The sequence below is a fragment of the Microtus pennsylvanicus genome, chromosome 21, assembly GCF_037038515.1.
Source record: "Microtus pennsylvanicus isolate mMicPen1 chromosome 21, mMicPen1.hap1, whole genome shotgun sequence".
Taxonomy (NCBI): Eukaryota; Metazoa; Chordata; class Mammalia; order Rodentia; family Cricetidae; genus Microtus; species Microtus pennsylvanicus.
This window is the reverse complement of record NC_134599.1, coordinates 4,703,129-4,725,523: the sequence shown is the minus strand read 5'-3', so window position 1 is coordinate 4,725,523 and position 22,395 is coordinate 4,703,129. Positions and strand designations below refer to the sequence as shown.

The window sequence follows — 22,395 nt, the reverse complement described above, 5'->3', positions numbered from 1 at the left end:
CTGGTCCTGCTTTTGTTCTGTAGTATCTGCCATCCTGCGTTGTTTACTGAAGTCAGTGCTAGGTTATTTCTGACCGGGATCTAAGTATTTCATTGACTGCATCTCCAGTGTTGATTAAGTGACTTAGGACACGTGACCGGCACGTTGCGGGCGAGGGGATCCCTGCAAGCAGACGTCTAGCGGGAAGCTAGAGGGCATTCCCTCTGTATCACACCCACACGCATGATGCACGCACACACATTAGGATGTGGTTGGTTACTGTACTCTACCGTAGGCGAAGCTTAGTTTGCTGCTACAGACATGGGCAGTGGTGAGAAGGCACCGGAGAGGGAGCCCGAGGGAGCACGTAAAGCCTGGATGGAGACAAGGTGCTGATGTCTACAGAGAGGTGTTATTGCAGACAATATGGCAACAAAATTAGGTGGACTTGGTAGTGATGAATAACCAAGTTGCAGAGAAAGCAGACTTAGCTGCTCAAGTGCGGTCATGTCTGAGCCCAAAGACAGCGGGACACGAGCTTGACAGTCCAGCCACACGGGTTACAGTGTAGCAGAGGTGGGGTCAGCTGTCTGTAATGTGTGGGTTCCTGTGTATTTGTCAGAGGACAGAGACACTGGCGGTTATTAATGCGTGGCGATATCTTTTTGTGTATACACAGGAGAAGTACTGTTACATTTGCCCTGATATTGTCAAAGAATTTGCTAAGTATGACATGGATTCCCGGAAGTGGATCAAACAGTACACGGGGATCAATGCGATCAACCAGAAAAAGTTCATTATAGATGTTGGTTATGAAAGGTTCCTGGGACCGGAAATATTCTTTCACCCTGAGGTAAGAGCTGTCTCTGAGGCTGCAGAGTACAGTGGTGTGGAGCAATGCTGCCCCCTAGTGTGCACCAGGAGCAGCTCTCAGTACAGGGGCCCAGAGAGCAAGTTGGCTGTTTCGCATGGTCTCTCCCCATGCCGTGTGGCTGCCTGGTTTGCCTTGCCATCGACTTAAACACTTAAGGCTGGGTTATCCTCCTTGAGATGAGGGAAACTTAGAACAGCAATAGAAGAAAATGGATTTGAAACTGACCTTAAGGGGTCGGTGGCAATGTATGGCACTAATCCCGGAGACTGGTGTACACTGGCCCCTGCATGGAAGTGGGGTTAGGACAGAGTCTGTCCAGCTCTGTGACTGTCCTTCTAAAGCAGAGCATGCCCAGCTGGTGAATGACTGGATGTCACCTTCTTCCTCCGAGACCTTGGAGTACGAACTGGGTTTTGAAGTATATTTGGAGTTGACAGTTTCCGACTTTCGTACATTTAACTCATGCCATTGGACCCAAAGATGCTTATTTGTTTGCTCACCGTGACTGTTGCAAGGGCTGTTCAGTTCTAACACCACCATCACTATAGCACGTTTTCCTCTCAAAGCCTAGCTAACTTTTCTCTTGTGTCAATACTCACAGGTGTAATTCTCATTGCATGCCACGTAGCTGGTGTGCGTGCCCTCCCTTTTTCCTGTCCCGGTGACTGATGGGTACCTTTCCTTGGCTAAAACGCACACGTGTCATGTTCACATCGCTCCACACACATGTGGTCGGCCGTGCGCATTCCTTTGACTTCCTTTGATTTCCATGCAGTGGACTTTCCGTTCTAGGGAACTGTGTGTTTGTTGGTTACCTTTAAAGAAATGTAGCTGAGGGGCCTGGAAGCATGCCCCAGTGTAACGGCAGGGACTGCTCTTGCAGAGGATCCCAGCCTGGTTTCAGCACCAGTGCACACTCAGACACACTCACCTACACACACAGTTAAACATAAAAACAAAGTCTTAAAATGTCGTTTGAAGAAAGCTCGAGTTATTTGAGGAAAACGTATAACGTTTCTTTTCTGTCTCTATAAAATTTAGTTCGCCAACCCGGATTTCATGGAGTCCATCTCGGATGTCGTTGATGAGGTCATACAGAACTGTCCCATAGATGTGCGTCGGCCGCTCTACAAGGTAAGGGCCTTGTTTGCTCCCGCATTAAAGGTTTTAGCTACCGATGATGCGTGCCGTCATCCCTGTTCCTCCTGCTTCTGGGGCTGCTCCTCTGTGACAGAGAGGAGAGGAGTGGAATGTTTGGGAATATGACACTACCAACCGAGGGATTTTTAAAACTCTTCCTTCCTCACTCTCCTTCTTCCCCTTCTTCTTGAACCCAGGCTGGCCTAGGTTTAGAGCCTGTGACTCTTCTGTCTCCACTTCCCTAGCACTAGGCTTTCAGACCCGCGTCTCCATGCCTGGCTTGAGCTATCTTTTCTTCTTCTCTGGCAAACTGGATCTGAAGTTAGACAGTCTGAGCCATATGTACTGATTGTAAGAGGGAGGTGCACCCCCTTCCTGCTACCTGGGAACTGCTCTTATTCGTCCATGGGCATTTAGGGTCGGTCAGTGCTGAGGTAGCATGACAGCGAGAGCTTCAAGTGGGACAATCAGATCAAATAAGCATGTGAATTTTTTAAAAAATTCTTTTGTTGTCCAGAATTGTAAAACTTGAAATAAGAGGAATCTAATAATTATTGCATAAAAGGAAATATTGCTGACAGCCAGTGAGCAAGAGCAGAAATCCCTCATCTTCAGCTAACATTTGCATGTATGCATCAAGCCTTTGACATTCAGCTTCATGATTCCATATTACACGCTGAACACTTGGACATCTGCATTTTAAACAGAAAGGTTCTCAGTTGCAATGCAGTAACTACTGCTCCATTCCACAGTAGATAGTACACTCCTTTTGAGGGAATGAGGTAAATCAGCTACGTTCCCACGAGAAAGTCTCTGGTAGGAAAGCAGCTACTGGCATGCAGCGCATATGTGCATACTTTACAGTTCTGAGTGATCTATATTAAACAGTTAATAAGAAGTACCAGAAAGATAAACTGAATAGACTGGATTTGCGTTAGATGCTGTGTGTTACCGTGTTGCCCTTCAGTGTCGCTCATGTGGCTGTGTGGCCTTGGTGAAGGCTGGGAACATACAGTGCATGGTTGCAGGAAAAGCGAATCAGCTCTGCCGAGTGAGAACTGCACTAATGCAGCTCTTGGGCTGCTGTGGCCTTGGAGGTCATGCAGACCAGCCCTTAAAGCATGGTGACCGGAATGGAAAGGTGAAGGGCAGGATGGGCTCAGGGGCCTTGCACTTAGGTCTTCTCAGTTTCTTAATCTCACTGATTCAGACTAAAGGGAGTTTGAATGAGGCAGCACTCACCTGCATGAACTCCTTTGAGTCTGGCAGCGTAGCTGGGATGCCCTTCCATTTTGGAATTACTCAGTTATTAAGTAACACTGCAGAATGTGCTAACCCCGAACTCAAGAAAGCTTCATGAACTAGCAAGACAAGGATGCACGTGGCCTCTGCGGGCATACTAGGTCACGTGCAGGCAGTTCCTAGAAGGTGGGGTTGGCCCAGAAGATGAGGGCCTGGGTCAGGTGTGCTGTTAGAATTTGGGAGTGAAGTGGCTTATGAGGAAGAGGAGGAAGCGAGTGTTGGGCTAGGAATGGGGATGTCTTCTGCAGGGGATGTTGCGGTGGCAGAGGCGTTGCTCTGACTGAATCTGCCCCCATCCCCCGACTGCTCTATGGACAGTCCACTTAAAATTCCATCTGCTTTTTTGTTTTTTGACAGGGTCTCATACTATAGGTCAGGCTGACCGGGAACTCATTGTGTAGCCTAGTTAGGCTCCAGATTCATGGGGATCGTTCTGTCTCAGTTCTCAACTCCTGGATGACAGGTGTGAGCCACCAAACCCAGCTTGCATCTGTACCCCAGGCCAGTCTGGCACAACCTCAGATTTTCTCAATTGAGGTTCTTTCTTCTCAAATAACTTTAGCTTGTGTTGACATCAGAGCTAGTTATCCCAGCAGTAGTGGGGAGGAGGGCAGGTGGCTGGCAGGGAGACAGGGTAGGGGTTGCTAGTTGTTATTGTAGCCTTGGGATTGATATAGAATTCAAGTCCCAATGAAGTTGGGCACGCTTCCTGTCATTTATCATGGAGCTGAACTCTCTGCAGGAGAAAGAGGAGTCAGATGAGGCTGCCCTCTGCTCTGTCTCCTGAGACATTAACGTAGACCAGATTCTGACGTGGAAAACGAACCTCAGGGCTGAGCTGTGGAGATTTTTGTTTCTCATGGCGGTGTCCATTGTGGAACCTCAGTGGCTTTGTCATCCTCTGGGACTCCTTCAGGAAGCTGACACTCTTGGTTGCTGCTGCAGGAGAGGCAGCCCTTGGGTCACTTTGTTCTCTCTGGAAGTATTTGGTGGGCACCACAGCTTCTACTACAACCACTAAGAAAGGGACTCTTTCGAAAGCCAGGGTTGTGAGGAGTAAATTGAAGTTTACTATTGAGATTTACAAATGCCCACTTTCTATGCGTCAATCCACCAGGTGCAGCCGCTAGAGTGGGTTCTTTACGGTAATCTCAAACCAGGAGTTGGCCAGCGTTTTCTGTAAAGGGCCAGATGGTAAATCTTTTGGCTTTGCAGAAGCCATATGGTCTTTGTTGCATTTACTTCATTCTGCCAATGCTGCTATAGACAATATGGGCACCGCTAGAAGAGGCTGGCTTCCATAAAACGTTATTTACAAAAAACAGCAGGCAGCTTGCTATAGACAGTTGAGTCTCTAGTTCCTAATTGTAGAACTCTCTACGCCTTTGAGAGGTAGGTGGGACTTCTCTCCGGCTGGCTGTGTGTGCAGGTGTGTGTTTAGTTCATCAGTCAGTCAGGGCCGTGTCTAGGGTTTGTGGCTTTGACTGGCACTGCCCAGTGAGAGCTGCAGGATGTGGAGGCAGCACTTCTGCTCCCTGGGTATTTGGAAGTGGTCAGTCCTCTGCCCAAATGGACCCACCCTGTGTGGGATGGAGGAAGCGTTCTTTGGAAGCAGCATCTTGGAGCAATGATGTTTCACTGTCATGCTTTACTCTTGTGTGGGCATGCTCAGTCTGGGACCCTTTCTAGCTCCTTCTCCTGAGTGTGGACAGAAGCTTGCCATGAAAATTATCCTTCCACCTCTTTCTCAGTGGCTAAATGTACAGATAGTAGGTATGTGAGCACCTAAATCAAATATGTAAGAAAACACACTGAGTAATCTGTACCACACCGGGATATCTTTCTCAGCATAGCCAAACACCTGCAGGGGTCTCTAGGGGATGCCTCTCTTTTATTCTTGTCCCCAGGTGCTTGCCTTCTCCAGGACCAATGATGGACCCATTCTTGCCAATAACCCAGGTCCCCTTCACACCGAGGCAGCAATCAGTGGACCAGAATGATAGGGAGCATGGTCTGGGCCAGGGAAACTCAGATTAGAAAAGGAAAAGAACACATCTTCTGGGCCATGATGGATTACCTGACGGGTAGGGCTGCCCTCTCCCAGGACCGAGGCAGCTGGGATCCTGACCTCATCCTCCCAGGTGTCTTCCCTCTAGTCTCAGGACTTTATCTAGGCCAGGTGTTTTCAGCCTGTGGCCAGAGACTCCTTTGGGTGTTGAATGACCCTTTCACAAGCGTTGCCTAAGGCCCCTGGAAAACACAGATATTTACACTAAGCTTTATAACAGTAGCATAATTACAGTTATGAATCCCAGTTATGGTTGGGGGTCACCACAACAGGAGGAGCTAGCTGTTTATTAAAGGGTCGCAGCTTCAGGAAGGTTGAGCACCGCTGATCTAGACAATGGGTGTGGACACAAGAAGGGAACCACAGAGAGCTCCCGGGAAGGAGATTGGAGCAAGCTCTGTGGTACTCTGTTCAGCACCAGAGGGTTCTTTCCTCTTTCCTCTTGTGTGGCTCCTTCTCCTTCCCTGAGTAATCCAGACCTGTAGGGCCAAAATCTTGGTGATCTAGTGAGGAAGAAGTGGCTCACTTTGGATTGCTGGAAGACCCACAGCTTGGCCAGGCTCTCAGACAAGAAGAAAAAAAAATGGCAAGAATGAAAGATGGCTCTGAAAATGTGGAGCATTTGCTCATCTCCCTTGAGGTGGTATTGACATACAATCTGTGTATGTTTAAGATATAGCCAGGCTGATCTGATATATGTGTCCACTACAGAAACCTGCCAAGTTAACTGACTAACTTACTCCTTACCTCGCGTAGCTTCCCGTGTGTTCAGGTGTTGGGACGCTTGTACAGTCTACCTCGGTGTTAACAGAAGCCTGCGTCCTGCCCCAGAGATCCTCATGCAGCTGGGCCCGGGCTAGAGTGGAGGGGGCACCTGCGTATGGAAAGCATTTCTAGGGTTTGGCTAAGTTGGCAGCTGTTGTCAGCAGCTGGTCCTTTCTTGGATGGTCTGGTATTTAGTAGTTTGTCTGCTCTGCGTGAAGGTGGAGCAGTTACAGTTACAGCTCTGTCAGGGAACTGGTTTGTGAGGTGTCTTGGGTGTCTGCTGGTACTAGGCTTATTGTTAAATTTGAAGAGATTCAATATGTCTGTGGTGGTGTTCTTGTCTTCAGGAATTGATCAAAAAACCACAAAATACTGAAATAACGAATGGGAACCGCTGCAAGCTAAATGTCATTAAAGTGAATCATGCAGTTATGGCAATTGAGGAATGAGCAGATTGCATTTAGTTAGAGGGATCGAGACAGGCTTTGAGGAGGTGTCTTCTGAGCCTGTCAGACCTGGCCTGTGGAACCGGTATGGGAGAGGCTGGCCTGGCATAAGACCCTGAGCATTGAGTGGGGACCTAGGGGTGCATAAGGAATTCATCCTTCCTGAAGCCTGGGGTGCAGCAGGGGTGGGAGGGGTAGCTGTAAGAGGATGTCTGCCATCCTGCTTTGGCCCTGGAGTGTAAGTTGGGAAAGTCCCCTGTTTGTTCTGTCATCAAGAAGATGAGAATGCATCTCGATAATGCTCACAGTTGATTTTTTGTAACTAGTGGCTTGAGTCAGGTCTGTTGTAGTAATTATTTATTATCTTAGAGCCTTTTAAATCAGAACAGCATGGGCAGAGTAAGCGAGCAGTGTACACTATTTGTTAATGTTGAATGGTTCTGATATCTTCAACAGTTGAAACAGAAAATATGAAAACATATTTACCAGTGGCGTTTTTATCCTTTTTCTTCCCCCGTCCTTCAGTACTGGGGATCAGATATGGGTCATTCTAGGCGGGCACTGCACTAAGTGAGCTACATCCCAACCCACTGTCCTTTTCCAGCTGAAATCCAGGCTGAAGGCTAAGATGTGAGCAGCTAGGACGGCAGCTGCTTAGATTTGGGTAGGGTCGCGGGCTTGCACAGTTCCAGAATTTCCAAACCCACTTCTGTACTATTGACCCACAGCTTTTAACTATGCTTCTGCTGCTGCACTCCAAAACCGTAGGATTTCTTTTTGTCTTGGTGGAAAGGGAAGCCTGATGTTAACAACTGGTCAGGGCTTACGGAGTTGAGGGATTTTTATTGCAGTGGTAAGATGAAGATGTCTCATGATGCCCCACTGAGGAGCGTCTGTTGGCCACTTGCCAGCCCCAGTACCGGCACTCAGGGTCCAGGCATCCAACTGCATATAGTAGATTGAGCATGGTGATTTGTGGGAGCCCAGGTTGGACATGGTCCAGGGGCTCCTGGAGCTAGCATTCCCCTCCTTGCACCATGGTGGATGTGTCTGCAGCTGGGCATCCAGGTAGTGCCACCAGCCACATGTGGCGGCTCCATCCTTCAAACATGTTGCAACAAGAAAGCATTAAAATTTTGTTTAATGTTAATTGATACAGGTATAGCTAGCAATTTTGGACTAAGGGCTGCACTATGGGACAGCTCAGGCTGGAGTCCTGTAGGCCAGTGTGACCCCCTCAGAACAGGGGGTGCAGCATGGATGAGAAATAAAAATAATTCATTTGGCCAAGTGGTGGTAGCACACGCCTTTAATCCCAGCACTCGGGAGGCAGAGACAGACGAATCTTTGAGTTCAAGGCCTGGTTTATGGTTTTCAGAGCAAGTTCCAGGACAGTCAGGTCTTTAGAGAGAACCTGTCTTGAAAAAACAAAAGCAAAAGCAAAGCCAAACAAAACCAATCATTTGGGTCTAGAGAGATGGCTCTTGCACAGGACCCTGCACAGTGGCTCACAGCAGCTTGCACCCCAACTCCAGGGCTTCCAATGCCCTCCGCAGGCCTCTGCAGGCACCTGCACATATGTATGAACATACACATAGAGTGTGCACATAATACACATGACTAAAGAACACAATAAATCTTTAAAAAGGAGAATCTGTTTGCAGGGCCAGGAGTAGAGTGTGTTGTGGGTGGAAATAGATTTGGCATCCCTGGGCCTGATGTGTAGACATGGTAGTGAGCAAGGAGCCCAAGATGAGCAAAGAGCCAGATCATGTGGGACGTGGAGGAGAGGGGTGAGCCACCGTGTGCTGGCTGTGACTCTCACGCAAGACCTGATGGCATGGATTTAGACTGAGTTTGTTCTGTGTCCTAAGGGTCGCCGAGGATTTTGGAATGGATATGCAGTGGCCTAAGCAGAGAAGCAGAAGCAAGGGCTCTTCCTCCCTCCCTCCCTTCCTTCCCCCCTCCCTCCCTCCCTCCCTCCCTCCCTCCCTCCCTCCCTCCCTCCTCCCCCTGTCTCTGTTCTTTCTCTTCTCTTTCCTTCCTTCCCTCCACTCTCTCCTCCCTTCTCCCCCACAGTGAAATCACTATAAGATGTATTGTAAGGATGGGCTGTGGAGCTGCTGAGCCTGGATTGTTAGAGCAGGCTGGAAACTCAGGCAGGCACTGCTACTGCATGTTGGGATAGAGTCCCATCCTGGGGACACCCCAGACTGCTCTTCTGGCCTTCAGCTGACTGATTGTCACCTTCCACAGCATGTCACTTACTGCACGCAGCACCTGAATTCGTGTTTGGTTCAGTCACCAGGTGTGATCGTGTAGCCAGTCAACACACAAAATTAATCACCCTAGAAGCCAAGAGAGTCTCAGAGAGAACGCAGGACTGATAATTGTCCCTGGGCCTGCCAGGAGGCACTTTCCCCACAGAACTAGCTTTGGGAGAGGAGTTGTGCAGAGGCCAAAGTAATGCAGTTGAAGGAAATTAAGAGATGGGGGCAATTCCTGCACGAGTCGTCACTGGTGGTGACAGCCCCTAGAGCAGCCCTGAGCAGTTGCTTGGATTTCAACAGGGACAGGTTGGGTGTCGCACAGTTGTGTGTCACTCAGGCGTGTGCTCAAACTCTGTGCACTTCAGCTGCAGTAGAACCTGGAGCTGCTGTGATGTCTACACTGCAGGAGAGGAGACACAGCCTGTCTCTCTCTGTTTGTTTTTCCTTCACTGCAGGGAATGGGACCAATGGAGCCCCACATGCGGTGTGTGCAAGTGTTCCCCTTTTCGCCTGTGTTGGGGGTTGAACCTAGGGCCTTGTATATGCTAGGCAAGTATTGTACTATTGAGCTACCTTCTCAGCCCCTTAACCTTTTTGAGACCAGGTCCCATTAAGCTGCTAAGGGTGGCCTTGAACTTACTCTTGGCCCAGGCAGATCTTGCTTTCAGTCGTCTTTCCTCAGCCTCCAGAATAGCTGGAATTGCTGTAGTAGCTGGGATTGCATGAGCGGCTAACATTAAACCTGCAGTTACACATGATGGCTCATAGGTGGCGCCATGTACCCGTCAAATTGAATTAGGAGTGCCTCAAGCCTGAGAGGCATTGATGTGAACAGGAGCAGGCAGTCTGGTTATTTTTGATATTGTGTTACTTTTTTCAAGTAGGTAGGAGGTGGGACTTAGTTCCTGGTATGTGGCCAGCCCCCCTCAGAGAGCTATGACCCCAGTCCATATTAGGGACCAGCAAGTGAACTAACTTGCTGGTGGTACAGATTTTATTTTAAACCTTTCTGACTTAAACTTCAGGAGGCTGACAGGTTATATGTGTGTCTCATGTTGTGCCCTGGCATTCTCTACCAGCAGAGAGAAGGGGCCTTTCCGTGTGTAAAGATAACTTCAAATGGAGACTTTTTGGCAGAAAGGTAATTGCATAATCACACTTGAAAAAAATCTAGACAAGACATTGTGTTTCATGATCACTTGACACCCTCACATGGAGCAAAGGGACACACTGTACATGGAGCCAGAGCCACTGGAGCAGGGGGCGCAACAGAGGGAGACAGGAGGCTAAAGCATCAGGTGTAAAAACCTGCTTCATCATAGGAAGTTGAGACGCTGTAGGGGCAAAGGTCATTATTCTCATTTAAAAATGCATGTTCAAGTTCGGAGACTTGAAATATTCCAAAAACTTCCATGCAAGCAGAAGCCTCTCTGCAGTCTCTGATTGTCTGTATTGCAGAACTTTTCCTACTGCCCTGAAGTGTAAGTAGGTAGGATATAATATTCTCTATTATGTGTGTTCACCTAGCTTGGTGTTGTAAACACTTAGCAAATCAAAACTTTGCAAAAACGTTGTTTTTAATTAAGCCTGTTTCAATACCGACACTTTCCTGGTTGGGTGTTTGGTGTTTTTCTATTTTCAGGTCACGGTTTTTCTCTACTGAGCGATGTTTTAGGGTGAGAGTCTCTGTTTCTGATGCTTTCAAGTTGAATGGCTCTAATTTCAGACTTGCTGACCAGAGCAGAACTGGCTGGTTGAGATGCCCTCCCACCTCACTGGGCCTTTGAGTACATTGAGATCTGCAGTGACAGTGTTAAATGGGTTTGTGGGGGTGGCTGGGTATAGGAAAATGTCTTTTCGGAGGATTGTTACAGCCATGAGATGCGCTGATTGTCTAATAAGGACACTCGTTTTCTGTCAGGTTCTTCAGAGGGACACACCCTGAGGTCTGGCTCCTGTTGGAAGTTTTTTGAGATGCACTGTCTCCCATCGTCTTCAGCCATCTCCACCATCTCCACCATCTCCATCATCTCCACCATCTCCCCCATCTCCACCATCTCCCGCCATCTCCACCATCCCCACCATCTCCACCATCTCCACCATCCCCACCATCTCCCGCCATCTCCCGCCATCTCCACCATCTCCGCCATCTCCCGCCATCTCCCGCCATCTCCCGCCATCTCCCGCCATCTCCTGCCATCTCCACCATCTCCCGCCATCTCCACCATCTCCACAATCTCCACCATCTCCACCATCTCCCGCCATCTCCCGCCATCTCCCGCCATCTCCCGCCATCTCCCGCCATCTCCCGCCATCTCCACCATCTCCACCATCTCCACCATCTCCCGCCATCTCCACCATCTCCCGCCATCTCCCGCCATCTCCACCATCTCCATCATCTCCACCATCTCCACCATCTCCACCATCTCCCGCCATCTCCCGCCATCTCCACCATCTCCCGCCATCTCCACCATCTCCCGCCATCTCCACCATCTCCACCATCTCCACCATCTCCACCATCTCCCGCCATCTCCACCATCTCCACCATCTCCCGCCATCTCCACCATCTCCACCATCTCCACCATCTCCCGCCATCTCCCGTCATCTCCAACATCTCCACCATCTCCCGTCATCTCCAACATCTCCACCATCTCCACCATCTCCACCATCTCCACCATCTCCACCATCTCCCGCCATCTCCACCATCTCCACCATCTCCCGCCATCTCCACCATCTCCCGCCATCTCCACCATCTCCACCATCTCCACCATCTCCACCATCTCCCGCCATCTCCACCATCTCCACCATCTCCCGCCATCTCCACCATCTCCACCATCTCCCGCCATCTCCCGCCATCTCCACCATCTCCACCATCTCCACCATCTCCCGCCATCTCCACCATCTCCCGCCATCTCTACCATCTCCACCATCTCCACCATCTCCTGCCATCTCCTGCCATCTCCACCATCTCCACCATCTCCCGCCATCTCCCGCCATCTCCACCATCTCCACCATCTCCACCATCTCCACCATCTATCACCATCTCCACCATCTCCACCATCTCCATCATCTCCACCATCTCCACCATCTCCACCATCTCCACCATCTCCATCATCTCCATCATCTCCCGCCATCTCCCGCCATCTCCACCATCTCCACCATCTCCACCATCTCCCGCCATCTCCCGCCATCTCCACCATCTCCACCATCTCCCCCATCTCCCCCATCTCCACCATCTCCACCATCTCCACCATCTCCACCATCTCCACCATCTCCCGCCATCTCCACCATCTCCACCATCTCCCGCCATCTCCCGCCATCTCCCGCCATCTCCACCATCTCCACCATCTCCACCATCTCCATCATCTCCATCATCTCCCGCCATCTCCACCATCTCCACCATCTCCCCCATCTCCACCATCTCCACCATCTCCACCATCTCCCGCCATCTCCACCATCTCCCACCATCGCCACCATCTCCCGCCATCTCCCGCCATCTCCCGCCATCTCCTGCCATCTCCACCATCTCCCACCATCTCCACCATCTCCCACCATCTCCACCACCTCCACCATCTCCACCATCTCCACCATCCCCACCATCTCCACCATCTCCACCATCTCCACCATCTCCACCATCTCCCGCCATCTCCCGCCATCTCCACCATCTCCACCATCTCCCACCATCTCCATCATCTCCCGCCATCTATCACCATCTCCCGCCATCTCCCGCCATCTCCACCATCTCCCTCATCTCCACCATCTCCCTGTTTTCATGGTCAGGAGTGGGTGCTGTGGCGCAGATGGCCTGGACTGGTACCACTTTTAAAGTCTTCTGAACAGTAAAAAGCTATGCGGGGTTAGGTCTGTGTCCGAGAGGAGCTGGGTCAGAACACACTCATTCTCGAATACTGCCTCTTGTCTAACCTTCTGGGCACACTTGACATGAATACCATAGACAAACCACCCTGAGCTTGGCATAGCAGTGCCCGTGAGTCTGGTCTCTGACAGTCACACCTTGTCCCAAAGGTTTCTCCACATGACAACAAATGAAAACAGCATGGTCAGGACACTGACCTGGGGATCTAGATGTAACCAGTCACCCAGAAGGAGGCTGGTGCTTAGTAGGGCTGCAGTCTGGGTGCTGAGGACTCTAGAATCCCTGTCTTAGTAGGGCTGGAGTCTGGGTGCTGAGGGCTCTAGAATCCCTGTCTTAGGGATGGAGTCCGGGTGCTGAGGACTCTAGAATCCCTGTCTTAGGACTGTTGTCCAGGCACTGAGGGCTCTAGAATCCCTGTCTTAGGGATGGAGTCCGGGTGCTGAGGGCTCTAGAATCCCTGTCTTAGGGATGGAGTCCGGGTGCTGAGGACTCTAGAATCCCTGTCTTAGGACTGTTGTCCAAGCACTGAGGGCTCTAGAATCCCTGTCTTAGGGATGGAGTCCGGGTGCTGAGGGCTCTAGAATCCCTGTCTTAGGGATGGAGTCCGGGTGCTGAGGGCTCTAGAATCCCTGTCTTAGGGATGGAGTCCGGGTGCTGAGGGCTCTAGAGTACCTGTCTCAGAAGAGCTGGAGTCCAGGTGCTGAGGGCTCTAGAATCCCTGTCTTAGGACTGTTGTCCAGGCACTGAGGACTCTAGAATCCCTGTCTTAGGGCTGGAGTCCAGGTGTTGAGGACTCTAGAATCCCTGTCTCAGTAGGGCAGAAGTCCGGGCACTGAGGACTCTGGAATCCCTGTCTCAGTAGGGCAGGAGTCTGGGTGCTGAGGGCTCTAGAATCCCTGTCTAAGAAAGGCGTCAACAGCTGCCTTCTTTCTCCTACTCTCCAATCTCTCAGAGCTCCCACTATCAGGTACCTTTCCACCAAGCCCAAGCAAGGACCAGATGGCACACTTGTGGTTTGCTTTGCCCAACACCCCTGTTACTAGGTGGGCTCCATGAGAAAGGGACCTCTTGTTTAATGTAGTTCTCTGTTGAAGGGAGAACTGGGGAGAGCTCCAGGGATGGTCAGGGTATGGCCTTGGAGGACCTCTTTCTACTGGAGAGCTCTGGAAAGTTCTACCCAGAAGTGTTCCACATCTGACCTGCAAGCACCCTCCAGGACCCTCCCAGAGACATCTGGCTGGAGACTGCAGTGGCCGCTCAACTGTGCTTTCTCATGCATGGCCTTGTAGCTCAACTCTTGTCATGGCCTGTCATGTGTTGTCCCTGACGGTCCTCAGCTAAGCTCTTGGAACAGTGAGGGCTTCCTGTAGGCTTTCCCAAGGCTATGGACAGGTTATTAGAGGGAAATTTTCTACAAATACTCAGGTTGGAACTGGAATAGGTCGCAAGGCAGAAGACCGGATCTGAGGTGGCTTCGCAGGACTCTGCTCTTCTGCCTCTGTCTCTACTACCTGCTCTGCAAATCCTGCCTCAGCCACTGTGGCCTCAGCTGGTGTGGGAGACCCTCACTGGTATGGGAGAGCAGTGAGCAGAGCAGACCCGCCATAACCTGGGCTCTCTGGCCTAGGCCTGTACGACATCTCTTCCTCATAAACTTGGGAGGGGTTTCTGGCTGAGGAAATGCAGCCGCACAAGGCATCCCAGAGGCAAGGTTGGGGACTTAGGGCTCCTTGAAAGATGATTTTTATTTTCTTTATAGTTTTCTCAAATGATATTTTCTGTCACAAAGTTAAATGAGGGCAATTTCGCTTTCATTGTCCTAAATAATATTCTGTAGCCTGAGAGAATAGAACTGTTATCTTTCATTGTAACAGCCAGACGGTTTAATGATTCTTGCCCTTCCTCACTCATCAAACATCTGATGCAGTCATGTGACAGAGCTGGAGTTCTCGTGAGCTGTGGGCAGGGGAGGGGGGACTCATTTGAAAATGTTCCCCAGGTGATTTGATATGCTTTCTTCCCACACCGCTCTTCTGAAGGGGTTCCAGTATGAACAGAAGGCCCAGTTGGGGTTGATTATTAAGGCAAAACAGTTGAAGATCAATGTTAGTGATTTGTCAAGAGCCAATGTTGGTTAGCACAGCTTTCCTGGTTTCTTGGCTCTTGTGAGGGTTCTGCCGGGGTCGGGGGTGAGCGGGGTGGGGCAGCCGCAGGCTTGAGTAGCTGTGTGCTTCTGGCTGTTTACAGTGGAGGAAAGTGCTGAGGGAGGCATTGGTGGCCTGCTCATGAGGACAGCATACAACCTAAGGCTCTTGGCTAGTGAAAGGTCTCACGTGAGGGAGTCAAGGGGGACACAGTAGACAGTCAGACATGTTGGGGACTCTGAGGAGTCAGGTCCCAGATGGCATGGTAGAGCTCTGAGGAGAATCGACTCATGAGGCAGGAGTGGAGGCCCTCTTTATAGGTCTCTGAGGAAGGAGGAAGATGTCTCAGAAAGATTCTGCAGCCAGGCTGTCTCTGATACCCCTTCAAAATGAAAAAAAAAATACGGCTCTCATCTTAAAGGAAACAGAAAACTGGAGCCCAATTTGAGTGACCATGTCCCAGAAGTGCAGATGTAGGTTACCCCAGATTCCATGTTCCAACATGAAAGCGGTTTCATAAAGCTTGATGGTTTCACAGAACAAAGGAAGCCGTCAGTCAAGGCAAGTTTAAAGTGCAGTGGTGGGCACATCAGAGAGGCGGCTGCAGGGGATGGGGAGCTGTTCTGTAGCCCCAGATGCTGTCTGATGGCTGGCTCTGCTTTGGTGGAAGCTAGGCATCTTCTAAGTTAATAGATTACAAGGGCTTTTAGCCATTAGTCACAGGATCTTAGTTTTGGCACAGAGGTGGGCAAGGAATGGCTCTGCAGAGGGCTCACGCTGGCCTGGGATAGGTAACTCGCCTCAGGAGCTGCAGCGTCCCAGCTTCTCCACATCACTACTGTTCTCAGCCATCTTTGCAGACACTTCCTTGCCAGGAATTCTTGTGGACTCTTTGCAGACTTCAGAGACGTGGGGAGGGGTGTGCTGCTACTGATAGCCCCGCGAGACTGGGAGAAGGGAGAGCTGGTGCTTCGGTTAGTGTCTTACATCTGCATCAGCCTTAGTCACACAAGCAGGCCTGCTGGGGAGCAGTTACTGGACAGTCACAGGCAGCTTGGTCTCACCCAAGGATGCTCACCATCTGCTTTTGTCTTTCAGAATGTCGTTCTTTCTGGAGGCTCCACGATGTTTAGAGACTTTGGACGTCGTCTACAGAGAGACTTGAAAAGAGTGGTGGATGCCAGGTTGAAGCTGAGTGAAGAGCTCAGTGGGGGCAGGATAAAGGTAGGGGCAGTGTGTGGGCCCGCTGTCCTCCACACTAGGGGGCAGCTAGGTTGGATGGCCGTGTTCATTGGAGGATGTCACAAAGACATCCCCTCTTCTGCAAGATCAGGCATGGGTGTGTTTGTGCGACCAGGGTGCTACCGAGGCAAGATGGATTTATGGTGAGGGAATGTCCCCGTTAAGGCGAGACAACTCGTGCATGCTAGGCTGTGCCCATCACGGCTCTCAGACACTGGGGTGCCACCTGGGCATCTCCCTGAGATGGGCGTTGCTAGGGAAGTGAGAGCAAAGAGCCCTCTGCCGTGAGGGTAGCTGTTGCGGTCTTTATTTTGTTGTAGTGTGTGTGGGTTCACTTTGCTATTGACCTTGATAAGCTATCTGGTTGCTTAAAGCCGTCAGTCAGGTTAATTGTTTGTTTTAGTACCAGAAGAGAGGGTCTCGGTCAGGCACCAGCACTTCCTCCTGAGTCTCCTGGGGCTGGCACTGCAGTGTGGCTGAGGCCGTCACTGGAGCAGCCCGCAGTCTTTCTTCTGACACACGGGCCGATAGGATGTACTGTGCAGACTGAATGCAGTTTTTCTTTTGCAGCCTAAGCCTGTGGAGGTGCAGGTGATAACACACCACATGCAGCGCTATGCCGTGTGGTTTGGAGGCTCCATGCTGGCCTCAACCGTAAGTCCCTTTTCATATGACTGTTACCTTGTCATTTGCTCGTCTCTGTCGGGTTTGGATAAATACTGCCTATGAATTAAACACCATGTATTCTGTTTGCATGGCTTTAAACAGACTAAATTCTGTTCGATATAAAAATGTTAGTTATCAGTTCAATTGTATATCTCATTCCCACACACCCTGCTAATTGTGGGTTGCAGATAAACGTGTGTGCATGAATCTAAAAGTAATCTAGAGCACCCTGGCTTACTCCTGTGTGCGCGCACATGTGTGCACATGTGTGCAGGAGTGTGCAAATTGTGTGAGGAGGCCAGAGGTTAATATTGGATCCTCGTCAATCACCTTTTCTCTTTGAGTCAGCTTTCTCTCCAGGACCTGGCTCACCAATTAGCCTAGGCTGGCAGGGATCTCAAGGGCTCCACCCGTCTGTCTCCCCAGCAGGAGGATTGAAGGTGTACATTGCCATGCCTGGCTTTCTCTAGGGCGCATGGATGGGCTCAGGTTCTCATGTTTATATGACAAGCGTATACATCTGAGCCCTCTCCCCAGCACCTTCTTGGGTCCTTTCCAAGTGATTATTTTAATGTATTAATATTTCCCCCTTGAGTTTGTTAGCAGCTATTTTTAGTTCAGGTTACCAAATAATTGATCCCAATAAGTGGAAACTGAGTAAATTTGGTGTTTTCCAGTGCTGGGGACTGCTGAGGGAATTTTTAAAAGTGAAACAAACTTCTGCCTGAGTGTCACCCAGTGGTTGGCAGAGGGACTGCTGGATGAGGACAGCCCCTCTCCTTTTTTTTTTTTTTTAAATATTTTTATGGTTTATTTAACTTTTTTTTTATTTTATGTGCATTGGTGTGAATGTGTCAGATCCCTGCAACTGGATCTTCAGACAGTTGTGAGCTGCCATGTGGGTGCTGGGAATTGAACCTGGGTCCTCTGGAAGAGCAGTCAGTGCTCTTAACCACTGAGCCACATCTCCAGCCCCTCTCCTTTGCTCACTGGCTTCCTCTTCTGCTCATCCTCTCCCTCCCGCTGCTCCTCCTGCAGCCGGAGTTCTTCCAGGTCTGTCACACCAAGAAGGATTATGAGGAGTACGGCCCCAGCATCTGCCGCCACAACCCCGTCTTTGGAGTCATGTCCTAGTGTCTGCCTGGGCGCTATCGTCTGACAGTGTCGTGTTGGGAATAAGTGTCCTTCAGAACCCAGAGCAGCCGGGCTCCTGTAGATAGCAGAGCAAGCAGGGTGCTATCACCACCAGTGCGTGGGGCTGGCTGCAGTCCTTCCCGTCAAGCCATCTATCCAGTTACTGTTCGTGGCCCTCTCCCACTGCCCTCCCCCCTTCCCCCTTCCCCTCCCACTTTCTCTCCTTTCCATCTGAGCTTCTAGTTGAAAAGTACAGCTCTGAAGAAGTTCCTCGCAACCTTAGAAACTACTAAAGGAACCGTGATGCAAAGCGGTTTCTCCAGGAAAGAATGTGGGGTGGACCCCTGGCCTTCTCAGCCTATTTTTGTAAATAAAATGTTATAAACTTGAAATACATGTTTATATTTCCTATCATTTTGTATTTTATGGTATTTGGTATAACCGACTGACACCAAGCATGAGTAAGTCTGGATGTCACGGAGTTCTGTAATAAAGTGTTTAACTGTGAGGCATGTTCTGATGTGTGTAGAGGCAAACAAAGCAGCAGGCTTTATGCCACAGGCCTGCTGGGAAACGATCTCATGTTATCGGGGGTGATGTGAAGTCTGGACACTAACCAGTGTTGGGTGAGCGTTGCTCCAGATGTGCCTGAGCTTCCTGGGCTGTTTTATAGAAGATGACAGACGGGCCAATGTTGCTGATGTTGGATGAAATGCTAGCTGCACTGTTGTAATAAAAGCTGCTAGAATCTTTATAACTGCTCCTTGTGGTGTCTTCCGGCTTCCCAGTCCATTCACAGATCCTTGGGCTCTGTTACAGGTCTGCAGAGGATTTGAGGATCGATACATGTGTGTATGTATGTATGTATGTATGTGTATGTATGTGTGTATGTATGTATGTGTGTATGTATGTATGTGTGTATGTATGTATGTGTGTATGTATGTATGTGTGTATGTGTGTATGTGTGTATGTATGTGTGTATATGTATGTGTATGTATGTGTGTGTATGTATGTGTGTATGTATATGTATGTGTGTGTATGTATATGTATGTGTGTGTATGTATATGTATGTGTATGTATGTGTGTGTATGTGTGTGTATGTGTGTGTGTATGTGTGTATGTATGTATGTGTGTATGTATGTATGTGTGTATGTATGTGTGTATGTGTGTATGTATGTATGTATGTATGAATATGTATGTGTATGTGTGTATGTGTGTATGTGTGTATGTATGTATGTATGTATGTATGTATATGTATGTGTATGTATGTGTGTGTGTAGAATGTCTTAAAAGTGATGACACTAACCCCAGAGTGGCTGGATAACCTGCTTGATGTGTTTTGGGTGGGTGGGGGCGTCCTCGAGCTGTCCAGGCCCTCTTTCAGTGCTTCTTGGGTGTCTGCTGAGTCTTTTTCTCACTCAGATGGAGGTCAGGAGATGCAGGGTGCTCCCCTCTCCCTATAATCCTTGTTACTTTAAAGGTTGTTATTCTAGTTCTTCCAATTGTGAGCTATGTTTTACTCTCAGAAAACTTCCCTCTGTAACCATTTGGTTTACTGTTTACATTGGGAAACAAGTTTGAGCTTTGTAGCCTCCTTTATTTTTAGTCACTCACAGTCCACGTCTGAGAATGTTCAATGAAAAATTCTGGTAAGCAGAGACTACATTCAAGTAACTATAAATAATTAAAGGAATATTATTGTATGTGTGCATGGTGTGTACATGATTGGGGTGGGCACAAGGTTCCATGTGGAGGTCAGAGGACAATGCTGTAAAGCCAGTCCTCTCCTTTGACCTTTGTGTGAGTCCAGGGATTGGACTCTGAGCAAGTGACTTTACCTGCTGAGCCGTCTCTTCTATTATAGTGTAATTATACTTACTCTAAATTGTACTTTATTATTTTTAAGTACTCAATGAATATTTATTAAGTGTAAATGTACACGTCATCCGCATTGCTTGCTAATGTGCGAATCAGTCTGTGCACATGTGCACACACGCACAAACATATTCACACATACATGCACACATCACACCTGAGCATGGCAGTACTTGTGTGCTTACAGGCTCAGCATTTACAAGGCAGGGAGAGAAGGGTCACAAGCTTGAGGCCCGCCTGGTCAGTACAGTGGGTTTTGTCAGCCAGGGATACATAAACAGCAAAGACCCTCACTTGGCCTGAGATGATCACTGAGTAGACGCTCTGTTGTGCAAGCCTGGCAGTGTGGGTTTGGGTTCCAGCAGCCATAGTTGAGGGCGAGTTTGTCTTCTGACTTTTGCCTCTGTGCTGTGGGATGTCTGCTCGTGCGTGCGCGCGCGCACACACACCACACACACACACACACACACACACACAGACACACACACACACACACAGACACACACACACACTCTAAAGTATTTTCAAAAGTTAAAAACAATAGCAAAACCCAATATATACAAATATAAATAGATAAGTGTCCATACACAGAGATGTATTGTGGCTTACGGTATGGCTGTGTACCAGTAAGCCCTTTGGGAACGGTTTATCAAGGGTGTTTACTGTACCTCTCCTAGCTAAGCTGAGCCTCTTCACGTGTACTCACATGAGCCTACGCGTGGGCAAAATTATCTAACACAAAGCCAGCTTTGTAACAGACTGTTGACGACACACATGGGCACTGTGCAGACATGGTAGAATGTAAAACACCATCGTGCCATGCTGGCAGCTTGGCACACCGTAGAGTGGTGTCTCCTCTCACGATGGCATTGTGACTGAGTTACAGTTACTGCTGCTGCCACACTTCACAAGTGTGATGGGCCGTGTCGCTAGTCTGAAATGACACCAGAATAGGGAGCGTGAAAAATTCCAAGAATGACTTAAGTCAGGGTGTTGTCTGCGTGTGTGACTTAAGTGCTCTAGGTATATTAGTGCAGTATCAGTGAGATGGGCTACTCACGAAGGAAAGAGCTGTTTAGTGGCTGAGCTCAGAGGTTCAAGGGCATCAGTTCAGCTCTGGTGAGGACCCTCATTTTGCTCATGTAGATGGCCACAGTGGTGAGCACTGTGGGAGTGAGGGCTGCATCTGGGTTCAGGAAGCCATACAACACTGAGTGGGGCAGACCTCAGGCTTTCGTAATGAGCCTCTCCTGGGAATTACCTTAATCTCTTCTAAGGACAGAGATCCAAGTGTGACCCAAAGGCCTATGTAAGGGGCTCCAGGCCAGCCAGGGAGCAAGACTCTGACGTGAGAAGGTCACCAAGGAAAAGCCATTGCACCAACCTGACAACCTGGGTGTGACCTCCAGCACCCGTTATGGAAGGAGAGAACTGGAACCCCCATAGCTGGATGTGTTTATGGCTAGGATAGGACAGAGTGTAATAATGGTTGTTTCAGACGCATGCTGGGACGGGGGACACGTAGACCATATCCCTCATCAGTGAAGAAGCCTACGATATCCTGTGCTGTTTGCTGTGTTGCAGGGATACTCAACCACAATTTCCCACTCAAGGGTTTGGGATCCTTCGTTGTCTTTCATCCAGACACAGTTTTCTCTGCACCTTCCAGCTGTTTTATTGCAACAAATCCCTGGCTGGTCTGTCTGCTTCAGCCACACTCTGTGTATCCTGTGCACGGACCAATAGTACTTCCTTCTCCCCATCTTCATCTTAATTTTTATACTGAGTGCTTTTTTGGTGGGGAGGGGGTCAGCTTGACAGAAGTTGGAGTCATCTGGGAAGAGGGAGCTTGAGTCAAGGAATCATCTCCAATCAGATTGGCCCGTGGACAAGTCTATGTGTCATTTTCTTGGTTGATGATTGATATTGGTGGGTGTAGCCCTAGGCGGGTGAGTGGCACCATCCCTGGGCAGATGGACCTGGGCTGGCTGCAGGAGAACAAGCAAGTTAGCAGTCTCTCCATGGTTCCTACCTCTGCTACTGCTTGCGCTCCTGCCCTGACTTCCCTCTATGATGGTCGGTGATGGAGTCATGTCAGCCAAATAAGCTTCTTCCTCCCCAGGTTACTGCTGGTCATTGCAGAGAAGCAAACTACGATATTTGCATACTGTTTTGGAGCCATGGTGCCTCGCTGAAAGCTTCCTTCCAACCTTATAGTCCAGGTGTGAGCCATCTTGTCTGTGGCCTTCTTCACATGGTGTGGTTTGTGTTTCTCACAGTGACAGCTGATGGGGGAGAGTCTTCTGGCTTGTGTTAATTTCATTGGTTAAATAAAGAGACTGCCTTGGCCCTTTAATAGGACATAAAATTAGGTAGGTGGAGGAAACAGAAGAGAATGCAGGGAGAAAGAAGCTGAGTCAAGGAGTCGCCATGATTCTCCTACCGGACACAGACGCAGGTTAAGATCTTCCCTGGTAAGACACTTCATGGTGTTACAGGGATATTAGAAATGGGTTAGATAGATATGTAAGAGCTAGCCAATAGGAGGCTGAAACTAATGGGCCAGGCAGTGTTTAAAAGAATACAGTTTCCGTGTAATTATTTCGGGTAAAG

The 22,395-nt window shown here is 49.3% G+C and overlaps 1 protein-coding gene across 2 annotated transcripts in view; it reads left to right on the top strand.

Annotated features, from left to right (window-relative positions):
- The window catches only part of Actr3b (actin related protein 3B), a 90,174-nt gene extending 71,510 nt beyond the window's left edge, over positions 1-18,664 (top strand). For both annotated transcript variants that reach the window (XM_075955483.1, XM_075955482.1), the window contains 5 exons: positions 659-832; positions 1,895-1,987; positions 15,964-16,089; positions 16,678-16,761; positions 17,812-18,664. In XM_075955483.1, coding sequence (XP_075811598.1) covers positions 659-832; positions 1,895-1,987; positions 15,964-16,089; positions 16,678-16,761; positions 17,812-17,907 — 573 coding nt within the window. In that variant the 3' untranslated portion in view covers positions 17,908-18,664. The remainder of the gene's footprint in view (positions 1-658; positions 833-1,894; positions 1,988-15,963; positions 16,090-16,677; positions 16,762-17,811) is intronic.
- The last annotated feature ends 3,731 nt before the right edge of the window (positions 18,665-22,395 follow it).